General features: G+C 55.7%; 1 protein-coding gene across 2 annotated transcripts; it reads right to left on the bottom strand.

Moving 5' to 3' along the window:
• Window positions 1–12,917: 12,917 nt before the first annotated feature.
• TLE5 (TLE family member 5, transcriptional modulator) lies at window positions 12,918–22,376 on the bottom strand. Of its 2 annotated transcripts, none has more exons than XM_054717526.1 (7): window positions 21,991–22,376; window positions 20,741–20,838; window positions 17,762–17,825; window positions 16,378–16,422; window positions 15,665–15,727; window positions 14,109–14,183; window positions 12,918–14,017 (listed from the first exon to the last, which is right to left on the bottom strand). In XM_054717526.1, exons 1-7 carry the CDS (start codon window positions 22,015–22,017, stop codon window positions 13,799–13,801), a joined length of 591 nt encoding a protein of 196 aa, XP_054573501.1. In that variant the 5' UTR covers window positions 22,018–22,376; the 3' UTR covers window positions 12,918–13,798. The 2 variants fall into 2 exon arrangements, with proteins under 2 accessions (XP_054573501.1, XP_054573500.1); XM_054717525.1 differs by having other exon boundaries at window positions 12,918–14,020; window positions 21,991–22,373.
• Between the last annotated feature and the right edge of the window lie 712 nt (window positions 22,377–23,088).

The raw sequence follows: 23,088 nt of genomic DNA, 5'->3' as shown, positions 1-23,088 counted from the left end.
TAGGGAGCAGCGGCAGAAGTAGACAAGAGAGAACCTACTTATCTGGGGCATCTGAGGGAGGCCTCTTTGAGGAGGTTAACATTGGAGATGAGACCTGAAGGATAAAAATGGAAAGCCATGGGCGGGGAGGGGAAGAGATATCCTCAAAGTGTCTATGTGTTGAAGGGAGTATTCCACGGCTCCCTATTGCCCTCAAAATAAAATCCAAATTCTTCCCACAAAGCCCTGCCCAAACCTCCTCCCTGCCTTCCCCTCCCTGATCCCAACTCCCTTCACCTTCACCCCCGTTCACTCTGCTCCAGCCACACTGGCCTCCTCACTGTTCCCCCAGCTCACCAGGCACAGTCCTGCCTCGGGGCCTTTGAACTGACGAGTCCCTCTACCTGGAACACTGTTCCCTTGTTTCTCATCATTCAGGTCTCAGCTCAAATGTCACCTCCTCAGAAAGGCCCCTGCTGGCCACGCATTTAAGAGGCATTTACCTGCTATTTTTCAAACACTGCATCCTAGTCTCTCTCTCTTTCTGGGTCCTAACAGAGTTTGTTTTGTTTTTGACATGATCCTGTTTCTCCCTGGATTGCTCTAGTCATTACTCGTCTCCCCCTAGTACTAGGCTGCGTGGGGACAGAGCCTGTCTTGGTCCCTGCAGAGCTGGCACACAGTAAATGCTCAATAAATGGACAGGCAAGTGGGGTGAGAAGAAACAGCTGATGTAGCTAAAGGCAGCGATCACTGGCCACACTCCTGGAAATACTAAGGAAGAGGGAGTTCCAAGATTCCACAATGCTTCTGGTTGGGGTGGGGATGGGGGTGGGGTGGGGTCTGTGAAGTCCTCATTTAAAAACTTTTCCAGGCATCTTTTCCTCCCCCTGCCTCCATGTTCTCCTGACTACTTCCATGAGGATGGCTCCAAGCTCTGGCTCCAAACCCAATCCCTACCCTGAGACCCAGCCACGAACCCCAGGGCTACCTGTTAGGCCCACAGTCCACCCTGATCCCCCAAGACAGAGCATCAGCCCAGCCTCTTTTAAAATACATATACTTCAGCCCTAGCTGGTTTGGCTCAATGGATAGAGCATTGGCCTGTGGACTGAAGGGTCCCAGGTTCGATTCCGGCCAAGGGGGCACATGCCTGGGTTGCAGGCTCGGTCCCCAGTAGGGGGCGTGCAGGAGGCAGCCAATCAATGATTCTCATCATTGATGTTTCTATCTCTCTCTCCCTCTCCTTTCCTCTCTAAAATCAATAAAATATATATATATTTTTAAAAATAAATAAAATACATATACTTCAGAGAGAAAGGGAGAGAGAGATAGAAACATCAATGATGCGAGAGAACCATTGATCGTTTGCTTCCTGCACATCCCACACTGGGGATCAAGCCAGCACCCCGGGCATGTGCCTCGATTGGGAATCAAACCCGAACCGTGACCTCCTGGTTCATAGGTCAATGCTCAACCGCTGAGCCACGCTGGCTAGGCTAGCCTAGCCTCTTCTCTCCCAATCACCTGCCATGCAACCCTGCTCCCCATCCCCACAGCCTCCTGCCTGCATCAGCCCTTCATCTTCTCCCATTGGACCTCAAGCCAGCTCCCTACTCTGAGCAGCCTTCACTCTGGACACCTTCCATTTGAGTCTGCCCTTCTTCACTTAAAACCCTCCATGGCTTCCTATTGACCTTGGGACAAATTCCCACATCTTCAGGCTAGCATGCATGGCCTTCACCTCCTGGCCTGGCACAGCTTCACCTCCCTCCACCACTTCAAACACTCCCTCTGCTCCAGCTCCTCCAGCCAGATTATTTAATCTTTGTTCTCTCCCGCCCCTGGGCCTTTGCTTATCTCTTCCTTGATTTCCCTCAGATCTTTTTCTGCCTGAACAAAATCCATTCCTTCAAGGCCTAGCCCAAAAGGCATCTCCTCCAGAAGGCATCTTTTCCTCCACATACACATTGAACACAGACTGTCTAAAGTTGGTAGTAAGTGGATAATTGCTCTATAACCACCTCCTCATGATAGATTCTAGGGCCCTAGAAAGGACCCAGCCCCAGGCTTTGCTAAGAGAATTCCCAGGGTGGGTTTTGGGGGAGAGAGAGCTGAGGACACACTCCAGGGCCCACATAGTTGATACCAGGACAGAAGGGCAGACCCAGGGCCCAAGGGACCCAGAGTTAGAACAGAGTCTGTGCCTAGTGGGTCCACAGGGGGCTTCCTGGAGGAGGGGACCTTTACCCACCAGTCTTTAGATCTCTCAGCCAGGCACACTCCACAGGGGAGGATAAATACAGATTTGTGGATTGTCTGAGAAGCCACAAGACCACACACAAAGAAGAGACATTTTTTTTTTTTTTTTTTGCTTTAAGCAGTAGCATCCTTAACTTGGGAGCAGTTTAGAGAGTTTGGGGAGACTCAGCTGAGAGCAGTCTGTGAGATGGGGCGCGGGGGGGGGGACCCCTAGGCAACCTGTTACTTCATAACTTGCCGAAATCCCACATCCAGCCAGAGCAGGAGGCTGGGAAAGGCCTCGCCATGTGTGAGTTACAGCCTGAGCAGTGTAGCACGACCTTCTCATTTCCCCAGCTAACTTCACCATGGTGGTGGTGATTGGGGGGTGGAGGGTGGGGAAGGGAGACTTCAAGCTCCACTTCTCTGGGCCTCAGTTTCCCCATCTGCAAAATTCAGGAAGAAGTTGCAAAATGAGGGAAGGGGCTTAGCTTCCAATATCTCCCCTCTCACTATGACTGTACAGAAAGGCTCAGCCCTGGTTTCTGGCTGGGTTTTTAGGATGAGGATGTGTGTGTGTGTGTGTGTGTGTGTGTGTGTGTGTGTGTGTGTGTGTCTCACTGTACAGAAAGGCTCAGCTCAGATTCCTGGCTGGGTTTTTATGGTGTGTGTGTGTGTGTGTGTGTGTGTGTGTGTGTGTGTGTGTGTGTGGTATGTGTTTTAAAGGAAAAAGCTGAGAAGCAGCGGTGGGACCCCGGATTGCTCAGACCACCTTAAATCAGCCTCACAGCCTGGGCTACTGTGGAAATTCCTTTCTCTGCGGTGGTTGGCTGGGCGCGCCAGCCAATCCGCTCGCGGTGCTCCCACATGGGTCCGTGACGACACAGTGGGGCTGGCGAATGGGGATCGGGGAACTAGCAACCAATGGCAGGAGGCACTAAGATTGGCTGGGCCAATCGCAAGGCGGCGGGGCGCTCCCAGCAGGGTGTGAAGAGTGTGGCTCTCCCCCTCCCGGGAAGCTGAGACCCTCGTGAATGCCTAACCTGGCGGGGTAGGAGGGGGAGGAGGCTGGATTAGTACCCTAAAACACTGAAGGGAGCCACCCCCGAGCCTGACAGGTCTCTATTAAAGACAAGAGCCCCTCATTTAACAACTTCTTGGAAAAGCCCGGCCAGCTGACGGGGCCAACTGGGCGCCTTTCGCCCTATTTCACCGGTAGGTAAACTGAGGTAGACGTTAAGTCGCGCTAGACCCCTCAGGGAAGAGCTGAGACAATCACGGAAGACTCAAGGCTTTTAGCACCGCTCAATTTTTGTCCCCAGGTCAGATGGGGGGGACAAATGGATCGATTTATAGGCGGGGGTGTTGGGGGGGCGGTTGTTGCTTGTTCCCGTGCCTCAGTTTACCCGAGCGCGAACGGAGGAGAGACCGGGAGCAGGGTTTCTTGGAAAGACTACGATCCCCAGAAACTCCCGCGCGGCGCCCTCCCGGGCTGTCAATCAAAGTAACGTGGGTACCTCTCCGGCCCACGCTCTCCCGCCCGCTTCCCAGCTCCTGCCAGCTCCCGCTCCCTCCCCGCCGGCTCTGGGCCCGGCGCGGTATAATTACAGCCCATTGATCCGACCCGGGCCGGGAAAGCGGCTCCCTCGGGGAGGCCAAGCCTTTGGCTTCCGACATCGCCAACCTCTGCCTACCGCCCTCCCAGCAGAGCTGCTGGGCCACCAGCCAGGCCTGTCCCCTCTCGCAGGCTAGGGCTCTTGGGTGACCTCAGAGCCTCGATTCCCTGCCAAGGTTGGCGGTGAGCCCCCACCCCTTGGAAAATCACACACGTGGTTCCTTCCATCCAGAAATATGGGGAGTCCCTCGCCATGTTTCTAGCGCCCACTGCTTCATGTGACCTTGAGATCCTTGAGGGCCTCGCTCTGGGCCTCAGTTTACTTACCTATTTAGTGAGATTGTTCCACAAGACTTATTCATGAAAACCAGTGTTGTTGTTGTTGTTGTTGCTGTTCACCTGTGCGTAGCCAGGGCTAGACTATGCTGGGGACTCAAGAAGGGTTCCCAACTTGGGGGAATTTGGGGGAGACCAAGCAGAACCCTCTCAGGCCCCTGTGGTCAGGGCTGGGGTAGAAGGAGTGACCAGGGGTGGGCGTGGCGGGGAGCTCATCCAGGAGTGAGGTCCTGCTTGGGAAGTTGGAAAGGCTTCTTAGATGTCAGGTGGGGGTGTTTATACTGGGGTTCTGCAGAATGCATAGAATGTCTCATTTAGGCAGTGCATTTATATTACCCTAACCCAGCGATTTTTAACCAGTGTGCCGCACTAGTTTTTAAAACATGCAATAACACCTGACTATTTAATCAGGGGCTCTGATCCCTTTTCCCTTGGATTGTCAAATTTAAAAATGATAACAGCTGCCCTAGCCAGTTTTGCTTAGTGGATAGAGCGTCAGCCTGCAGACCAAAGGGTTCTGGGTTCGATTCTTCTTTTCCAGTCAAGGGCATGTACCTTGGTTGCAGGTTCCTCCCTGGCCTGGGCCCTGGTTGGGGCTCATGCAGGAGGCAACCAATCGATGTGTTTCTCTCACATTGATGTTTCACTCTGTCTTTCCCTCTCTCTTCCACTCTCCCTAAAAAAAAAAAAAAAGAAAAAAAAAAATCCTTGGGTGACGATTAACAAAAAATGATAATAACTAACACAACAATAGCCATCCAGTGTGAATGAATCGAAATTATACCTATTTTTTTGTTAGATTGGCAAAAAATATATTTTTGGGTGTGCTGCAGAATTTTAGTAATTAGTTTATGTGTGCCATGAGATTAAAAAGGTTGAAAATCGCTGCCCTAACCCAAAGTGGACAGAGGAAAGATGGGGCAACTTTAAGTCCCTCTTGGGTTTGAGGAGCCATGAACTCCTGGCCTTGCTGGGTGGACCTGTGAACATTACCTGGCTGAGAAATGGGGGGAGGTGGATATACCCACAGACTATAGGCCCCTCTGCCTACTTTCCCCAGGGTTGGTAAAGTCTCCATAGGCTCCGTGGCAGGAAGCACTCCACCCTCTCCCTGGGCAACAACTGGGCAGCTCAGGGGAGAAGAGAGTGACAAGGAGCCCCGTATGTACCCTCGCTGGAGGAAATGAGGTTGATAACTTCAAATAAGTTAAGGCCTATGAAATACTTAATACAATTCATAGTAAATGTTCGATAAGGGGTAGCCATTTGAACTCCCCAAAGGGCCCTTCTCTCCTACCCTGACCTCACACCCCACCGCTGGGGTAGACACTCATTCTTCATTCCTCCTACATCTTTGATCAACCATTAAAATGTGAATCAGATACCATCCTGCGCTCTGCTTAAGAACCTTCCATAGGTCCTCCTCATTCTCAGAATAAATTGCAAACTCCCCACCACTGTCTACAAGATCTGACCCTGTCCCTCCCTACTCTTACCTTCTCCCTCTCCCCTTCACTCACTGGCCTCTAGCCACGTGGGCCTCCTCCTTGATCTTCCAACACACCAGGTCCTGCCTCAGGGCCTTTGCCTGTGCTGTTGTTTCCTTTGCCTGGACAATGGTTTCTTTTCCTTCCAGTTTTGGATCAAACACCACATCCTAGTGAGGCCTGGCCCAGGCAGCCTGTGGCTACAGTAGCCCCCACCTCTCTGCCCGATCAGCCTCTCATTTCATTTCCTTCACAAGCCTCATCACTTTCGGAACACTTTCTATGTACTAGTATTTGCTTATGTGTTTATGGTCTTCCCAGGGCCAACCCAGTGTCTGCCCCTTACGTATACAGGGAGGATAAAGGGGCAAGCCTAGAGAGGAGTAGAGCCTCACCTAGGCCACCCAACAGGTGGGGGAGGGCTCCAGGGCTCCTGAAAACCTGCTCGTGCCAACCCAGCCTCCCGGGGTCCTCTGCAATCTAAGGTCACACTATCCTGATGGCCTGGCTGCTGTCACTGTGATTCTATAAACCGGAGGTTCTGATCCGGAAACTTCATCCTATTGTTATAGGATCAAATACCTCAATAGGTGAACCAGGTTTAGCTATTATTGTGCATATATGTGTGTGTGTGTGTGTGTGTGTGAAAGAGAGAGAGAGAAAAAAGGGTAGGTATGGGGGGTGGGGAGCAAGGCTGGAGCTGGCATCAAAAGGCATCCCCTGTTTTTATTTTTTAACTAGAGGCTCAGTGCACAAATTCGTGTACCGGTGGGGTCCGGTGATGGGGCCGGGCCAGCTGGGGTGAGGTGCTGCAGGCGGTTGGCCAGCTGGCTCTGCCCCCTGGTTGAACTCCTGGTCGAGGGGGCAATTTGCATATTAGCCTTTTATTATATAGAATGTTTTTTTTAAATATGTTTTTATTTAAAAAATTAAATAAATATATTTTTATTGATTTCAGAGAGAGAGAGAGAGAGGAGAGAGAGAGAGAAACACTGATGATGAGAGAGAAACATTGATTGGGCACTTCCTGCTGGGGATCCAGTCGGAAACCCAGGCATGTGCCCTGACCAGGAATTGAACCTCCACCTCATGGGAGACACTCAACCAACTGAACCACACCGGCTGGACACATCCCCTGGCTAGCCATGTGCCAAGGTTTCTCTGCCTTAGTCTCCAGGCCAGGTTGGCAATGCCTCAGTCAGTGCACAGAGCAGTGCTGGAGCCACCGCCCTGCTCATCTGGGGCTCCCTCTCTGCAGAACTTGGCTGTCAGGTACACATGACAAATCTGGACACACCCTCTCATTCTGTCTTCATTACTTTACATTCCATCACCTAGCTGCCCCCAAGGGTGTCAAATTTCTGAAGCCCTGGGGGCATCCTGGTCATAGTTTCTATTCCAGACCCATCACCATCCATGCCCCCTCCATCCCAAGTCCCGGCTTCACCCTCTGTACCCTTTAACCTGGCATCCTCCTTGCCTGACCCCAGACTGGCCCAGCCGCCTGTAGGCACTGCACAGGTGTAGGTGGAACAAATCCTGGAGCCCAATATGAATCTTACTCCTCCAGTTTCTGGTTTGTGCTCAGACCTTTCATCCTCTTTGGGCCTCAGCTTGCTCAGCTAGAAAAGAGGGGCTAGCTAGCCCCGGATAATGGTATCCGCAACTGTTGTTGTTCTGGAGCTAGCTGGTTTATTCACTTGACCTTGTGTGAGATCACTAGGCCTTGCAAAACAGGGGCCGAGGGCCTGCAACAGAATACTCAGTCCTGCCTCCAGCTTTGGCTTTCGTGGTTCCCTCTGCCTGGAACATCCTCCCGCCCGGAAGCCATCTCCCCCTGCAAGGCAGGCTCCTGTCATCCAGGTCTCAGCTCAACTGTCACCTCCTCAGAGGGGCCTCCTCCAGTCTCCTGTCATTCTGTCTGCTGCTCCTGCTGGATTTTTCTTCTAGCACTTGACTGTTCTCTGAAATTATCTTATTTACTAATTTGTTTGTTGTCTGTCTTCCCCACCACCCAGTGGGTTCCAGGAGGGTTGAGAAGGCCTAAGTCAGGGTCTCTGGGCACCCAACTCAGTGTCTGGCACACTGCACGAAGGCGCCTAATACATTCAGGTGTCAGCTGGCCTGGCTTGGGGTGGGGTGGGGTGGGGTAGGGGGGCAAAGCCCCAGAGAGGCCTGGGGACCTGTACAAGGTCACAGCCCTGAGCTGTTGCTGTGGGGGATGGGGGCACTCTGTGGCTGCCCTTCAGGGGCCTGGGACCACCCACTCCCTTAGTCCCACGCCTGGCCTGGCAAAATGCCAGCTCCCTGGCCTCCTCCTCCTCCCCTAAAGCCCCCACTGCCTCTGCCACCTGGGAACCCACCATTACCTACACAGCCCGGCCCAACTTATAACCCAACACGCTGGGTCAGGCCCAGCAGGGGACCGGGAGCCCAGGCTCCCGGAGGCGGAGGTGGAGAGTGGGGCAAGGGGAGGAGGAAACTGAATGGGCAAAGCTCCAGGAGGCTGAGGGGAGGGCGGGGAGGGTCAAGGGCGGCGGAGGGGCGGGCTTCCAGGCCTGGCAGTCGCCCAGCAACAGGGCTCAGGGGGCCTGGTGGCTGGGAGAGGCTGGTAGGAAGAGGCTGGGGGGGGGGGGCGGGGGGTGTTGGAGGGGAGTGGGGACACACTGGGTCAGGTGAGAGGCGGGGGTGAGACGGTAGAGGGGCACAGAGCGGGGAGTAGGAGGGAGAGATAGAGGGAGGAGAAATCTAAGAAAGACCTTGAAGGACAGAGGGAGAATTAGATCAGAGAGAGAGAGAGAGAGAGAGAGAGAGAGAGAGAGAGAGAGAACACACACAAACCTAGAGAGGTGGAGATATAGTCAGAGCTGGGTGGAGACTGGGGAGAGATCCTCAGAGGGGCATCCTGGGCAGTGAGTAGGGGGCTGGGGTGCATGCAGCTCCCTCCTGCAGCTCCAAATGCCAGCAAACATCTAAATACCCACAACCTCTTCCCAAGCCCCTGCATCTCTCCCTACTTCAGCCTGACTCTAGTCTCCAGAAGAGCTTGCTCATGGCACCTCTGGGTGTAACCCTCCCCTGCTTAAACACGTCCGGTGGCTCTCAGAAGCCCCGCTCCCCCTACCCAGCCCCCCCCCCCGCCCCCTGCAAGCAGGTGGGGTCCTGCAGGGCAGGCCCAGACCTAACCGTCTCACTTCAACCATTTCCTCACTTTCTCCCTCACTGACATGTGTATGCCACGGGGGATTCTAAGCTAAGTCCTGGGGATCCAGGCTTGACCAAAAGGGACCAAATCTCTACGGTCACAGAAGGAACATATCAGAGTAGTGTGGGGCGTGCAGGAGGCAGCCGATCAATGATTCTCATCATTGATTCTATCTCTCTCCCTCTTCCTTCCTCTCTGAAGAGGAAGAGAGATAGAAATACCAATGATGAGAATCATTGATCGCACGCCCCACACTGGGGATCAAGCCCACAACCTGGGCATATGCTCTGACCAGCAATCGAACTGTGACCTCCTGGTTCACAGGTTGATGCTCAACCACTGAGTCACGCCCGCTGGGCACTTTATGATTATTTTGGTCTCCAGTCAAGGGCAGGAGACTCAGCGGTGGCCTGCCTTGTTTTATGACTTTGGTAATTCCCTGCCCTGCCTGGGGTCTCAGTTTCACCCTCTGCACAATGGGGAGAGAGATCTTATCATCAAGGTCTCTAATTTCACCACCACTGCAGTATAGCTCCTTTTTGTTTCTCCAAGACCACGTTCAAGCCCAAAACACCCAGATACCTTGGGAAAGGGGAAGGCCACGGAAATGTTTCAGGCAGCGGATGGACCTGGCCGGCCTGTGAATGTTTAATGTGTCACATCCTAATTACAGTTCATCTTCTGAGGGTGTTTTTCTCCAGGGCTGGGCAATCCAGCTGTCCTACCGCTCCTGCTGAGCCCCGGAGGCCAAACCAGGAGAAGGAGGTGCGCCTGGCTCCGGGAGCTTGGGTGCTCTCAGTCTCTCCACCCCCATCCCCCCTATAATCCCCCCACCCCCCTCCGCCCCATTTGCAGGAGTGAGTGGAGTGTTTGTCGGGACTGGGCAACTGGGACTTGTGGGATTCTCCAACACTAAGGCCATTAGAACCATTGTTTGGACGGGTAAATCGAGGCACAGGGAGAGCTGGGTACCCTCACACCCTTGATGCACTCAGATCCCTTGCTGGAAAGGCCCTTCAAGCGTGAGGAGGAAGGGAAAGAGAAGGGATCAAATAGGGGAGGGGCCTTCCAGAGGGATTCCCAGAGGTGATGGGTTAGGGGGAGCTGGGCAGTTATAAAGGATGGGTTCACCCCAGTCCCCGCTGCTCCTCTCCCCTAAGGTCCCGCGCCCAGGGAGCTAGGAGCATTGCTCCCCCTCCCCCCTTCCTCCTGAACTCCCTCCCGGAGTTTCTCCACCCCTCCCCCTCCTTTCTCCTCCCCCTCCCTTCCCTCTCCCCATCCCCTCTTCTCTCCAGCCCCCCCCCCTTTCTCACTTCTCTCCCCGCTTTTCCCCTAACCCCCCTCTTCCCCTCCATTCTCTTCCCCTCCCCCTCCACCCTTTCCCTTTTCTCCCTCCTCCTGCATCCCTGCTTAACCCCCACCTCCTCCTCTATTCTCTTCCCTCCCCCTCTCCTCCTCCTCCAGCCCCTAACCCCCCTCCTCTTCTCCTACCGCCCCCTCCTCCCCTTTCTCCCGCCTCATTAGGCGCGGCCGCGGCGCGGGGCCCATTAGCGGATCAATTAGCCGAGGTCGCCGGCGGCGCGTCGTTAAGCGCGGGAGGCCTCGGCGGGGAGGAAGCTCCGGAGATGGCACCTCCTCCTGCCCGGCTTCCCGGCGGAGATCGCGCACCCACCCACCCCCGCCCCGGCGGTCCCCCGGACCCTCTCTCAACCCACAGGGGACCCGCCCCGCAGGCGGGATGGGGGCGATGGGGGGCTCCGAGGCCTAGAGGGAGACCCGCGGCCACAGATCTGTCCTTAGTTCAGCAGGGCCCCACCTTCCTCGGAGAAGACCCTTGGGTGGGGCTGTCGGGTTTGTGACCCCCCCGCCCCTCCACAGTGCTCTTCATCAGCCAGCAACATCAGTGATAATACCCCTGACAGCTAGTGAGCCCTTGCAAGCTTTCTGCTAATTCTCCCAACAGTTTCCCAGAAACTGGGATCAGACAAGTGACTTCATGCCTCAAATCACTACTTAGGGTAGGAGGCGGGTACAAACCCAGATCTGCCCTCAGTCCATTTGCTAACATGTACTGAATTGCTTCTATGTGCACATTTTTAAAAAAATGCTACTGACAGTCCCCATCCCTTTCCTGCTTTGTTCTCTATCAACAAGCCTCCCGATACATTTTGTATTTCCCTTATTTGTTTATTCCACCCAGGAGGGCGAGGATTTGTGTCTGCTTTGTTCCCTGCTGTGTCTCTGGGGCGCGTAGTTGGGTCTCTAAATGAATGGATGACTGGCCAGGCTCTGCTCTAAGCACTTTTCCAGGTAGGGGAGGTTAGCGGGAGGCCTTCAGAAAAGTAACTTCTGGGAGTCTTGGAGGATTAGAATGCTGCGGAGGGGGAAAAAAAAAAAAGAGAACATTTTTCCAGGCAGAGGGAACAGCATGTGCAAAGGTCTCTAGACAAGGAACAGCACGATGTTTCAACCTGGTTGCAGTTTGCCCAAGGAGACGGATGGCAAGGTGTGCCAAGTGGGACTAGGTGAAACACTTAGAATGTATTCTGAGGGCTACGGAGGCCAAAGATAACCTATTCTTTTAAGTAATTGTTTTAAATTGTGAAACATCACACACAAAAGAGCAAGCGGATTGTAAGTGAACAATTCGATGAATTATCTGGAAGTGAACATAGGCAACCAGCCCCCCCCCCCCCAAGATAAACAAAACATGACCAGCGCTGTTAGAAATCCCCTTCACTCTTACCTCCTCTCAAGGGTATAACCAGATGAAGTCACTTGGACCGGCTTTTGTTCTTTGTACAGATGGAATCACACCCTACTTTTCTTGTACCCAGCTTCTTTGGTTCAGCATTATGCATGAGCACTGCATGGTGCTGAGTGTAGCAACAGCGCCTTTTTCATGGCGGTGTAATATTCCGCCACACAACTGTGTCCCAACGTATGTGTTCTGCTGTTACTGACCAACTGGTAATTTCCAGTTTGGGGCCATGACGCCTCACCTCCAGGGTTCTGAACACTCTGTGTCTCTTTTGGCAGACTCAAGTGGCATGTCTGTTGGGGGATGGCTCTAACAGGGGCATTGCTGGCTGCCCAACAGCCTTCCAAAATAGATGTTAACAGTTTACACTCCCCAAGTGTGACTTCTGGTTTTCAACACAGGAGTGAACACTAAGCAGTGAGTTACCCTGTGGCACGGGTGTTCTTCAGAGGTGCTCTGGCTACAGGGGAGAGAGGCGGGGCCCGGCAGGAGGCTGGTGTGACTACCCAGGCTCCTCTCCCCTCCGTCTCCTTTTCTCTTTAGCAACATGAGACCTTTCCCTGAGGCCCGTGGGCCATCACCACCCATCAGCCGGCCTCCCTTTCTGTGCACTTGCCCCCTGCCCCTGGGAACCCACTGGATTAGGGAGGCAGATGAGAATTTCATGCACTTTAAAAAGTCCTCTGGGTGCTCCAGCTCCCTGAGGGTGGGATTTCTGTGTCATCTCGTCCTTGCAAAGATCTTGCAAATTTGGGATGGCTGCCCGCCCTCCTCACCCCCATGCCCACCCAAGTCCACATCAGGAAATCTTTCCTTTTGGTTCTCTCTGGGCGGGGGGTGGGGGGGCCTGGCTTGGGCGGGGTGGGAAGGGGAAGGCTTTCAATCTGTTCCTTGGGGGGGGGGGTCAAGGTTCAGCTGGGGGTCTGTATTCTCTGACCTGGAAAAAGGGTCCATGTGTGTGTGCACAGTGGGGTTAGATTCTGCAGTCTCAGTATCCTCTGTCTCTAAGGGAAAAGAATGTCACTTAGGGGCCTTCAGGCCTGCTAATCAGAAACCAGCCCTGCTAAACCTCCAGCACCTGGGCTGGCTGTGTGACCTGTAGCCTCGAGCTGACCCTCTCTGGTCTATGCATCAAGTTAGGGAGTACACTTATAAGACTGACTCATCTAGGACTCTCAATGTCTGGCCCTGTAACAGGGGAGGGAGCCCAGACATAAAAGAAGTCCTCTTCTCCCCGGGAAGTGGGGGGGAACCACAGGCAGCCCACAACACAAAGGCAGGAACACAGCAACCAACCTTCTCACATCTTTATTTGAAAGGCACAGCTAAGCCCACCCTCGATACAGCATTTTCACTTCTCTGCAGAGTTCAAACGACTGAACACAACAAAAGCTGACAGTCTAAAAGGCTATATACAGACACAGGTGTGGGTGTTGCTCTTTTTTTTTTTTTTAAACATTTTGTCTTTTTTTTTTTTAATATCCCCTTTCTTAAAAGACAAGCTAGTATACTGGAAAAAGGAAAAAAAATAAAAACCAAGACAACTTGAGTACCCTCATCTTTATTCGGGAAAGGGAGAAGGGGAATCTTGGGTTGCCCACCCCCACCCTGCTCATCCTGGCTTAACTTTTGTCCCTTGGTGGGCGAGGAGAGGAGGAGAGAGGACCAGGTGGGCATGAGCATCTGAAACTAGCAGAGGTGAGTGGGTGGGAGGTGGAGGGAGAGACAGGGGTGCCCAGGGCAGGAAGGGGCAGCTAGCATTGTGTTTGCATGCAGTGCCAGGGTGTGAGGCTGGGGTGTGCCCGAAGGGGGCCCAGCAGGCGTACTGTCAGTTACACATGTGCAAATGGGGAAGTGCAGGGGGTGTTAGACTTCTTGAGGTTTTGCCTCCGGACCTGGCCTCCCATTTGCATCTCCAGGCCTCAGCTTGCCTCATCTGTGGTACAAGCAGGTATTGACCCAATCAGGCTGCAGGGGGGTGGAGGAGGGAGGCTGGGAGCCAGAGCAAAGCTAGGGGGGTGGCACACAAGCAGGGCTAAAGGCCCCAGCAGCTACTATAAATACTACCGGAGTTTAGCCAATCCCGAGCTATACTGTCTTGCAGTGAACATTCCTCTCTCTGTGTATCTTGTGTCTCCTCTTTGTCCCCCCACCCTCCCCATCCCCGCCCCCAGCTAATCCGACTTCTCCCCATCATCTTCCTGGTGAGTGTCACCGTCGTGCCCATTCTTGTCTTCCTTGGAGAGATGGGCCTGGGAGCCCAGCGCAGAGAGCGAGAGGAGGCCAGTGCCCGCGCTGACCGCCGGCAGGGAAGGCGGCTGCAGCCCCACGGGCAGTGGGGTCAGGGGCAGGGCCAGAGCCTGCAGCTGAGACAGCTGGTGGGCTTGGAGCTGCTGCTGCAGGACAGAGGGAGGGGGGATATTAGCCACTCTGGGCTCACTGGCCACCTGTCATCCTCCCGCCCACCCTAGCCCCCAGACTTACTCGGATGATGGAGTTCAGCTCTGGAGCTGTGACCTGCTTAGCTCTCTCGATGGCTCCCAAGACCTGCTGCTGGTGCTTGGAAGAGAGAGGACACAGGGGGTTTGTGTCAGCCCAGGAGAAGCCCTGCTCCCCTCTGGCCTGGTAGTGCTATCCCAACCCCCGTGGCTTTCCATCCCACCAGAAAGCGCCCCCCTCCAGCCGCTTCCTCTCACCAAGCCTCAGGCTCTTCATTTGGAAAATGGGGACAAATGGAGATGCATAGAAAACCCAAAGGGCTTGGGGCCAGACACTGGGAAAAGGCCTTTGGGTGAGGAGGGAAACCTTGGCTCCTGATGCCATGTGCAAAGAACAGTGCAGTGCACAGCCTGGCCAACTGTACAGGGAAGTCTTGTTCCTTCCAGAGCTCAGAGGCTGTGCTGGGAGATCTGCTAATCCAAGCTCCTGTCCTCCCCGCACACGCCCCTTGTCCCTGGCCATGAATTCTGGCAGGACTGGGGTAGGAGTCTAGGTTTCGGGAATATCTCCCACCTATTCCCACCCCTCCTTGAAAGTCAGTCTCTCCTGCTCTCAGGTGCTAGAATCTGTCACCTTCCTTTAGGCCTTGGCTGCTGGGAGGCCCCTGTCACGAAAAGTAAGCACAAGTCTAGGTCTGCAGGGCTCCCAGAACCCTCTTCTCTGGGATTTTCATGGTGTCCTTCTGGAATGGTCCCAAGGCACACACATCACCCAAAGGTCCCTGAGACATGGGTAGGGATTAAAGAGGGAATGATGGATTATCGACAGTAAACCTGGCAGAGAGCAGCAGCTGGGCCTTATTCAGTCAGGTGGGGCACAGGTGTGGGGTCTCTGTAGAGCGGGTCTTACACCAAGAGTCTGAGAACCCCGAAAAATAGAAGAGGAAGAGCGGGGCGCCTGGTTCTCCTGGATGTGTGCATGTGTCCATGTGTGCCTCTCATTTGTACACATCTGTGTGTGCATCTACCTGTGTATGCAGCTGTGTCTGCTTGTGTATCTGTGTCGTGTCCACATCCACATTTGTATCTGTGCACGTGTGCATGTCTCTGCACCTGTTGCACAGCATGTATCTGTGTGTGCCTGTGGGTATGTGCACCGAGTGTATCTGTGTGTTGCATCTGTTTATCTGTCTCTTTGTATGTCCTCCTGTGTGTGCAGAGTGCCCTCCGGCACACACCCTTTGTCCCTGGCGTGAAGCAGCCCACAGGGCCTGGCAGGTCAATCTCAGGAGGGTGAAAGGTAGAAGCAAAACAAGGGGGGAAAACATTCTTGGTGCAGCCCTTGGCATAGCTAACATTTTTACAGTGAAATGACTCACTCGGGCTAGGAATTCCAGAGTAGGGTGAGGCCCCTCCTTCCACTGCCCTGCACCCCTGGGGGTTCCCCAGCCTGGGGATTTTCTGCACAGGCTGACTAGTAGCTGGGAGGTCCAGAGAGGGGAGGCCTGTGCCCTGGGGCACCCAGATCACTGCAGTGGGGAGGACCTGGAGCAAGTTCATCTATCATCTCCTCTTCCCTGAAGCCCCGGGGACAGAGCTTACCTCTTGGGAAAGGTAGGGGAGCACCTGGGCACAGATCCCATTCAGCCTCTTGACAATTTCAGCCTAGAACAAACACACAGACTCTTTAGTCCCCAGTTCTCTCCCGAGCGCAGGCCAGGCGCAGACCAGCCCCAGAGGCCTGGGGTTCTGTCTAAGAGGGATCAGCTCAGCCCAGGGTGGGATCGACACGTGGGGCCCGGCCGGCATCTCATCAGTGGCAAAGGCAGGACCTGAGGCTGGTGCTCAGCCCTGCAGCTAACAGCGCAGGCACAGTCCAGAATCCAGACCGGGCCGCTCAGGATGTGGGTGGCCCTGGGAAGATGACCCCCAGCGCCTGGTAGGTAGTGAGCACTCCGTGGGAGGAAGACAGGGCGGAGCAGTGGCATTATTAGTCTGTGACATCCTTGAGAGTGGCCTCCTCAGGGCAAAGACGGCTAAAGCAAGGCCGGAGGGCGAGAAGCAATCTTAGGGTCTTACCAAGTATGTGAGTGTGAGTGCATGTCACCCTCCTGCCACTGCCACAAAGGGGTGGCAGGTCTAGGGAAGGCCTCTGCCCCTCCTCCTCAGGCAGAACAACCTCCCCGGGAGACCTGAGAAAGAAGGGGGGTGCTGGGGAGGGAGCAAGATCGGATCACCAGGGCAGGCCTGGCATTCAGCCAAGGGGCGGGCTCCTACCTGCCTGGGGGTGCCATGGAGAGAGTGAGAGGGCGTACCTGCTTGTGCATCTCAATGTTCAAGCCATAGGACATCTCGTAGTACTGCAAGAGGAAAGACAAAGAGAAAGAAATGGGGGCTGGTGAAAGACGCGGGGGGGGGGGGGGGAGGCTCAAGAGACAAAGAGATGTGGGTGACAGAGACAAAGCGGGGAGCAGAGCAGGGGAAAAAGCGAGAGAGAGAGACGTGGAGTAGGGAGCGATGGAGACAGGCAGGTAGGAGGGGGAGACACCCCACACCAGGAACGGGCCCAGGGGCCTGGTGGGGCTGCTTCCAGAGCTGAGGGAGCTCGAAGGCCTTAGCCGCAGCCCGGCTCCCTGGTTTCTGAAGAATTACCCAGCCCCACCTCCCCCCACACACACACACATTCCAGGGCTCCTAATCTTTTATCTTTATGTGTCTTGTCTGCGGGTGGCCCCAGACTGCAGGGAAGTTTGCCTTCCTGGGTATAAATAATGGAAGATAAACAAAGCCTGCTGGGTTTGGCTCTGGAGCCAGGAGCCCCCTTCCCCAAGCCCCAGCTCTAACCCTGCCCTCTCCTCTGTTCTAAACCCTCTCCTGGCTTCCCATCACCGCGGCCCCCCCCCCCCCCCGCCCCCGCAAGCCCCGTGGTTCCTAGGTCTTTGCTTAGTCCTTTGTCCCCCATTCTCCATCCCCCAAGCTCCTACTCATTCTTCAAGGCCCCAGGGGCAATGCCCCCAATTCTCCAAGCAGCCTTCCTCTGGAAGGCAGTGGCTTCCCTCTGGAGTCCCCCAGTCCCTGCGGGGGACCCTCTCTGCCCAGCCCCCTCCTTCTGGAGCTGGGAGCTGTAGTGTCCGTCTCTGCCTCCCCCACAGCCTGGGAGAGCTGGGCTAGAGACTGGGCCAAGGCAAGGGTTTTTTGATGTGGAACTCACCACCTGGTGAGTATGAAACAGCAAGTGATTCTGGCAGCGTGGATGGGCAGGGTCTCAAATGTCAGTGGGAAGAATGCCTTGTGACCCCCTCCCTCCCACCAACCTCAAAGGGTGTCAGCCTCCTGGGGGGCAGGAGAGGAAAGCCCAGGAGTCCTCTTCCCAAGGCTTGGGAGAGGAGGGGTTAAGCACTGGGATGCCTGGATAGTGGGGGCGGGGATCCGGCTGCTCCCCCACGTCAGTTCCTGGCTTCCACAGCCGCTGCCTCCTCTGCTGGCTGCCAAGGACAGCCAGGGGACCTGGCAGGCCCAGGCTGCAACCCGGCGGTTTGGCAACTCCACCACCGCCTGGGCCAGCAGCCAGGCCAGCAAGGTGGACCCTGAATCCTCACACTTCCCAGAGGAGGTGGCCAGGTTTCAGCGGCAGCTGCTGGTGGTGCAGGCCGGTCTGGGCTCCCCCCCTCCCCACCCATTGGACCTCAGCCGGCTCACCATCACATAATGACGCTGCATCTCCGACTTCTCGCTGGCCAGCTTGTCACATTCGAGCTTCAGGCTGAAAAAGAACATGGGACAGGGGGCGGGGGCTGGGCTTACCCCCAAATTTTGACGGGAGACAAACACAACACGACCTCCTCTGTGAGGATAGGGTGAGGGGAACCCCACGTTCCCTAACTGTAAAGTGGGGATTAAGAAACCAGCCTTGCAGATCTGGTGGTGGAGAAAACGACAATGACAATAACAAAAATAACAAGTCAGAGCAAACACCCTGTGGGGTCAGCCAGGGATTCAAACAACCTTTTACCCATCCCAAAACCCAATGAAGTCAGTACTGTGAGCATCACTCATTGTACAGATGATGCAATGGACGCCCAGAGAGGTTGAGTAACTGGCTCAAGGTCACAGAGCCAGGAAGCTGGCTTCAGAGCCACACACTAACCACTGGGGAAAACTCCAATGAGGGGAAGGACAAATAGAAACTGTAAGGGGCCCAGGAGAGGTCCAGGGGCTGACTGATAGGGCTCTGGGTTGGACTCGCCAAGTAATCTCCAATGGGGCCCAGCCCCTCTTATGGCCTTGATTTCACCAGGGGGTAAAAGCTCTACTGTTGGGTAGTAAGAGATGGGGCCCCCCTGGCCTCTCTCAAGCTCCCCCAAGCAAGGAGGAGCTTCAGGCATTTCTTAAAGCTTCCCCCGCCACCCCCACCCTGAAGGCCTCCTGGGGGAAGGGCAGGAATCCGACAGTACAGACTCAATCCAGACAGACTGGGTTCAAAGTTCAGCCCTGGGACTTGGATGCTGTGTGACTCTGGGCAACCCTTCCTGCCTCTCTGGGCCTCAGTCTCTGTGCCTGTTAAAAGTACCAAGCTCCCTGGTGGGATGATGAAAACGAAATGGATTAAACCAGAAATGTTCTTAGAATAATGCCTGGCATACTTTAGCACCCAATAAATGCTTGTTGAGCTCACCGTCACCCCGGGAACCTGTGTGTCACTCTGCCAGACTGACCATAACTGCACATCCAGTTCAGAGATGAGCCATGGCTAGGGTTGTTGTGACACCACCACCCCCTCCCTCTCCCTGCCCGCCTTGATTTTGTTTTCAGATTTTGTTTTTAAAGTTCATTTGTTGCTACCATTAAAAAAAAACACACACAAAAACAAACAAAAAAAAACCAGCCCTGGCCAATTTGGCTCAGTAGTTAGAGCATGGGCCCGAGGACTGAAGGGTTGTGAGTTTGATTCCAGGTCAAGGGCACGTATCTCATACCTGGGTTGCAGGTTCAAACCCAGGAAGCAACCATTCATTATGTGTCTCTCTCACATCAATGTTTCTCTCTCCCCCGCCCCTTCCCTTCCACTCTCTCTAAAAATCAACAGAAAACATATCCTCACTCCTTGGGTGAGGATTCAAACAAACAAACAAACAAATATAGGTGGGGCCGGTAACTCAGTTGTTAAAGCATTGTCCTCATACACCAAGGTTTGGGGTTTTGATCCCCGGTCAGGGTACAGACAAGAATCAACCAATGAATGCATAGGTAAGTGGATCAACAAATAGATGTTTCTCTCTCAAAAAAAAAAACCAAACAACAACAACAAACAAAAACAAACACACACACACACACACACACACAACAACAACAAATCAATAAATAATTTAAAAAAACAACAGGCAATTTCATCCCAAACTCTGGATTTCTGGCTCTTCTTGAGGGCCTTGCAGATCCTGTGTGCCAACATGGTAGGACCCCTCATTGTATAGTGGGAAGCCCAGGCCCAGGGGATGGAGGCCCCAAAGCTTAGGGGGCCTGGTTTACCCAAGGACACAGCACTATGGCAGCACTGTGACCCTGGTCTCAGGGAGTGGCAGTCCTGTGCTCACTGTGAGGCGGGCACGGGCCAGACCGGTGGGGAGGACCTCCTGCAGGGGCTCAGAAAGGCCAGGCCTGCCGGGCAAAGCCCCCAAACTCTCCACATCATGGGACCAGAGCCAAGTTCCTGCGCCTGCCCTTCCACCATCAATGCCTCAGTTTCCTCATCTTTGAAAGGGGCACACTAAGAGAACAGCAAGGAAAATAAAGTAAAATGATGTATTTTCAGTATTTAACACTTTGGGAGCATGGGAAGGACCCTAAGAGGATGGATGTTTGTTAAAACAAAAAGAAAGAAAGGCTATATATCACTATTCCCCCTTTCTTCTTGAAATATCTTTTTGGGCGGGTCAACTAAGGTTTAGAGAGGGCCCAAGGCCTTGCTGAAAACGGCGGCTGGGGATCCCCTTCTGATTGCCAGGCAAAGCTCTCTTCTATAACTGAGCTGTTGAGGGTTTGCTTTCTTCAACCCAGAAATGGGGTGCACATCTCAGTTCTGTCACTTCCTTGCTGTGCTTCTCCTAGATACCCCTAAATTCTCTGGGCTTGGTTTCTCTAAGTTACAGATAATAATAGTTCCTTTCCCTTAGATCCCAGTACATGGCAAATGTTAGAAGATTAAATTCTGGAAGGAGAATGGAAATCTGCTGGATGCCAGGAATCCTTTCCCCAGAACTGGGCAGAGAGATAACAGGCAGAAGAATTTTTTCTTTGGGGGAACTTTTTCCATTATTTTTTCTTTTGGGAGGCAGGAGGTCCAAGCCCAACTCCAGTTGTTGCCAGGTTTTTAATCCAGTGGGGATTGGAGTGGGGGGCTGGGGAGCAGGGTTCTGAAGCCATACAGCTGAGTCTGGCAAATGATTTAATTTTGTGCCTCCAGTTTTCTTACCTGTGAAATGGGCTACTCTGAAGACCAAATGAGTTTAACATTGCTAAGTGCCCGGGACAGCGACCGCCTTACAATAGGACACCCTACACCTACATTTTTTCATGTTTTGTGTACAGCGAGGCCCACCACCTCCGCTCCAGGCCTCCTTCTTGCCATCTGCGCTGGGGGCTCCACCTCTCCCTGGGCAGGGCCCTACGCCCCCAGCTCACCTGTGGTACTGAGCCTGCAGCAGCTGAAACTCGTCTTTGATGCGGTCGCACGAGTCCGAGGTCGTGAATTTGAGTTGCTGGGGTAGGTGCGACGAGCCCTGTGGGGAGGGGACGGGCCCGGGTCAGGGCCAGGCGGGCGCGGCGGCCGCCCACTTCCCTTTGGGGCGCCCCGAGGCAGCAGCCGGCGCAGCTGCAGAGCGCACCCCCCCCCCCCCCCCCCCCACACACACTCTGCCCCACTTCCCTCGCTGGTGTTTACAGCCCCTGGCGCGGGCCCCGCCCTCGCTTCCTGCCCCCGCCTCTCCCAGGGAAGCCAACGGGGTGGGTGCACCGGAGCCGCTCCATCCCTCCCACCCCCAGGCTGTGGAGGTGTGTTTCCAAGCACGCCCTTGGTGGGGGACAGGGTGCGCCCTCTACCGCCGCTTCGAAGCTCTGGGAGGGGGGTCGCCACATCCAAGAACCCCAACTGCCTCCGGGAGGGGGGAGAACAAGTCCTAGGGAATCCCTTCCCCAAGTATGTGTGTGTATGGGGGGTAGGGGGAGGACGAGGCCTCCCCGCAAAGTCCCATTGGGGGAGGGGTGTCTCAGCGCCCGAAATTTAACTGGGGCCCCCCACCCCAGATTCCCAGCACCCTCCCTCCAGGCCGCACTCTTCCGCGCGAGGGGTGCTCCTCGGATCTCCTCCGGCTCCTAGGCCCCGAAAGCAGGCCAGGCGTTAGAGGTGCCTGGTGGGGCTCCCGCCCCGGGAGCCCCCGAGGCCAAGGCCACCCAGGCCCGACTTGGCTCGGTGGGGGGCGGGCTGCAGGGCTCGGGGACTAGGGTGCTGTCCGGGCGGGGAGCTGGAATGAACCCCGCCTGGGAGCTGGGGTGGGGGGGACACCGGGTCCGGAAGCTGGGAGGGGGGCAAGGAGCTACAGTGGGGGGAAAGTCTGGAGAGCTGAGGGAGTGGGGGCAGAGTAGTGCTGGGCCCGGAGCTGGAGGGGACCGGGCCCTGGAGTTGGGGGGAGGCGCCGAGCAGGGAGCTGGGGTGGGGGGAGGGCGCAGGGCTCGGATCTGGAGGGGGATGGCCCGGCGGGGAACTGGGGGGCGCAGCGCCCGGACCCGGAGTAGAGGAGCCAGGCGAGGATCTAGGGGGCCCCAGGGTTGGGAGCGAGGTGGGGGGGGGGTGGCCCGGCCGGGAGCTGGGGGGTGCGCAGGGCCCGAACCTGGGAGCGGGGGGGGGGGGGCGCCGGGCCGCGGGCCCCGCTTACCGAATGCCTGCTTTGTGGAAACATCATGTCAGTCGCTGCGGGGGGCGCGGGCTGCGCCCCGGCTGTGCGCCCCGGCTCCGGCGCCTCGGGGCGCCGGGCGGCCGCGCCTTTGTCCCGGCGCTGATCCGCAGCTCCCGGGGCCGCCGCCGCCGCCTCCCGCTCCCGGCCTCGACCGCTTCCTGCGCCCCCTCCCCGTGCGCCCGGCCCCGGCGCGCCCCGGGCCCCGCTTCCTGCGCGCCCGGCGCCCCTCCCGCCGCCCGCCTCCTCGCACGCCGGGCCGCCGCTCCTATTGTCTAATGGCGGCGACGTCGGCAGTGGCCGCGGCCTCGGCTGCGCGGAGGCTCCGACTCCACCTGCTGCTGCCGCCCGGGCCCCGTGCGCGCCGCCGAGGGGGGGGGGCGCGCGCCCGGGGAGGCCTGCGGATCCCCACCCAGCCCGCCTCTTGCGGGCCGCCGGCTCAGTGACCTTGGGCCCGGCTCGGCCTCGGCCCTGGCAGCTGCCTGGGCCTCGGTTTCCCTGTCAAAAAAAGGGGCCCCGCAGCCCCTATCTAAACCGCCAGCGCTGTCATGGGGAGACCTGGACGCGTGCCAGGGACATGCTCTGTAACCTTGGCTGCCTGGCTGTTCTCTCTGAAACTCGTTTTTCTCTTCTGTAGAAAGGCAGGGGTCATACCTGCAACACACATTTATTGAGCACCTACTGTGTGCCAGGCCCTGCTCCAGGAAGTGGGGGTGGGGTGGGGCATACAAAGTCCCAACTCTGGTGGAGATGACTTGGGACAGACAAGAGACAAATAGTAGAGCCCATACCCTGGCAGGTCAGATGTTGGTAACAGCTATGAAGAAAATGAATCAGTGGAGACGCTGGGAAGGTGCAATTTTAAACAGGGTTAAGTCAGAGAGGGCTTCTTTGTCTGAAAAAGGACCCGACGGTGACAGCGGGAGCCAAGAGGAGTACAGGGTATGGTGGCTTATTCAAGGAGGCAGTAACAGCAAGTGCAAAGGCCCTGAAGCAGCCCTGGTGTTGTCTCCCGGGAGCCAGGGGGGAAGTGAGGGCCAGGAGGCAGGGTTAGCAGCTCCAGCATCGGAACAAGGCCCT

Source organism: Eptesicus fuscus, chromosome 6 (genome assembly GCF_027574615.1).
Source record: "Eptesicus fuscus isolate TK198812 chromosome 6, DD_ASM_mEF_20220401, whole genome shotgun sequence".
NCBI lineage: Eukaryota > Metazoa > Chordata > Mammalia > Chiroptera > Vespertilionidae > Eptesicus > Eptesicus fuscus.
Note: the sequence above shows the minus strand (reverse complement) of the source record. Positions and strands in the feature narration are given on the sequence as shown.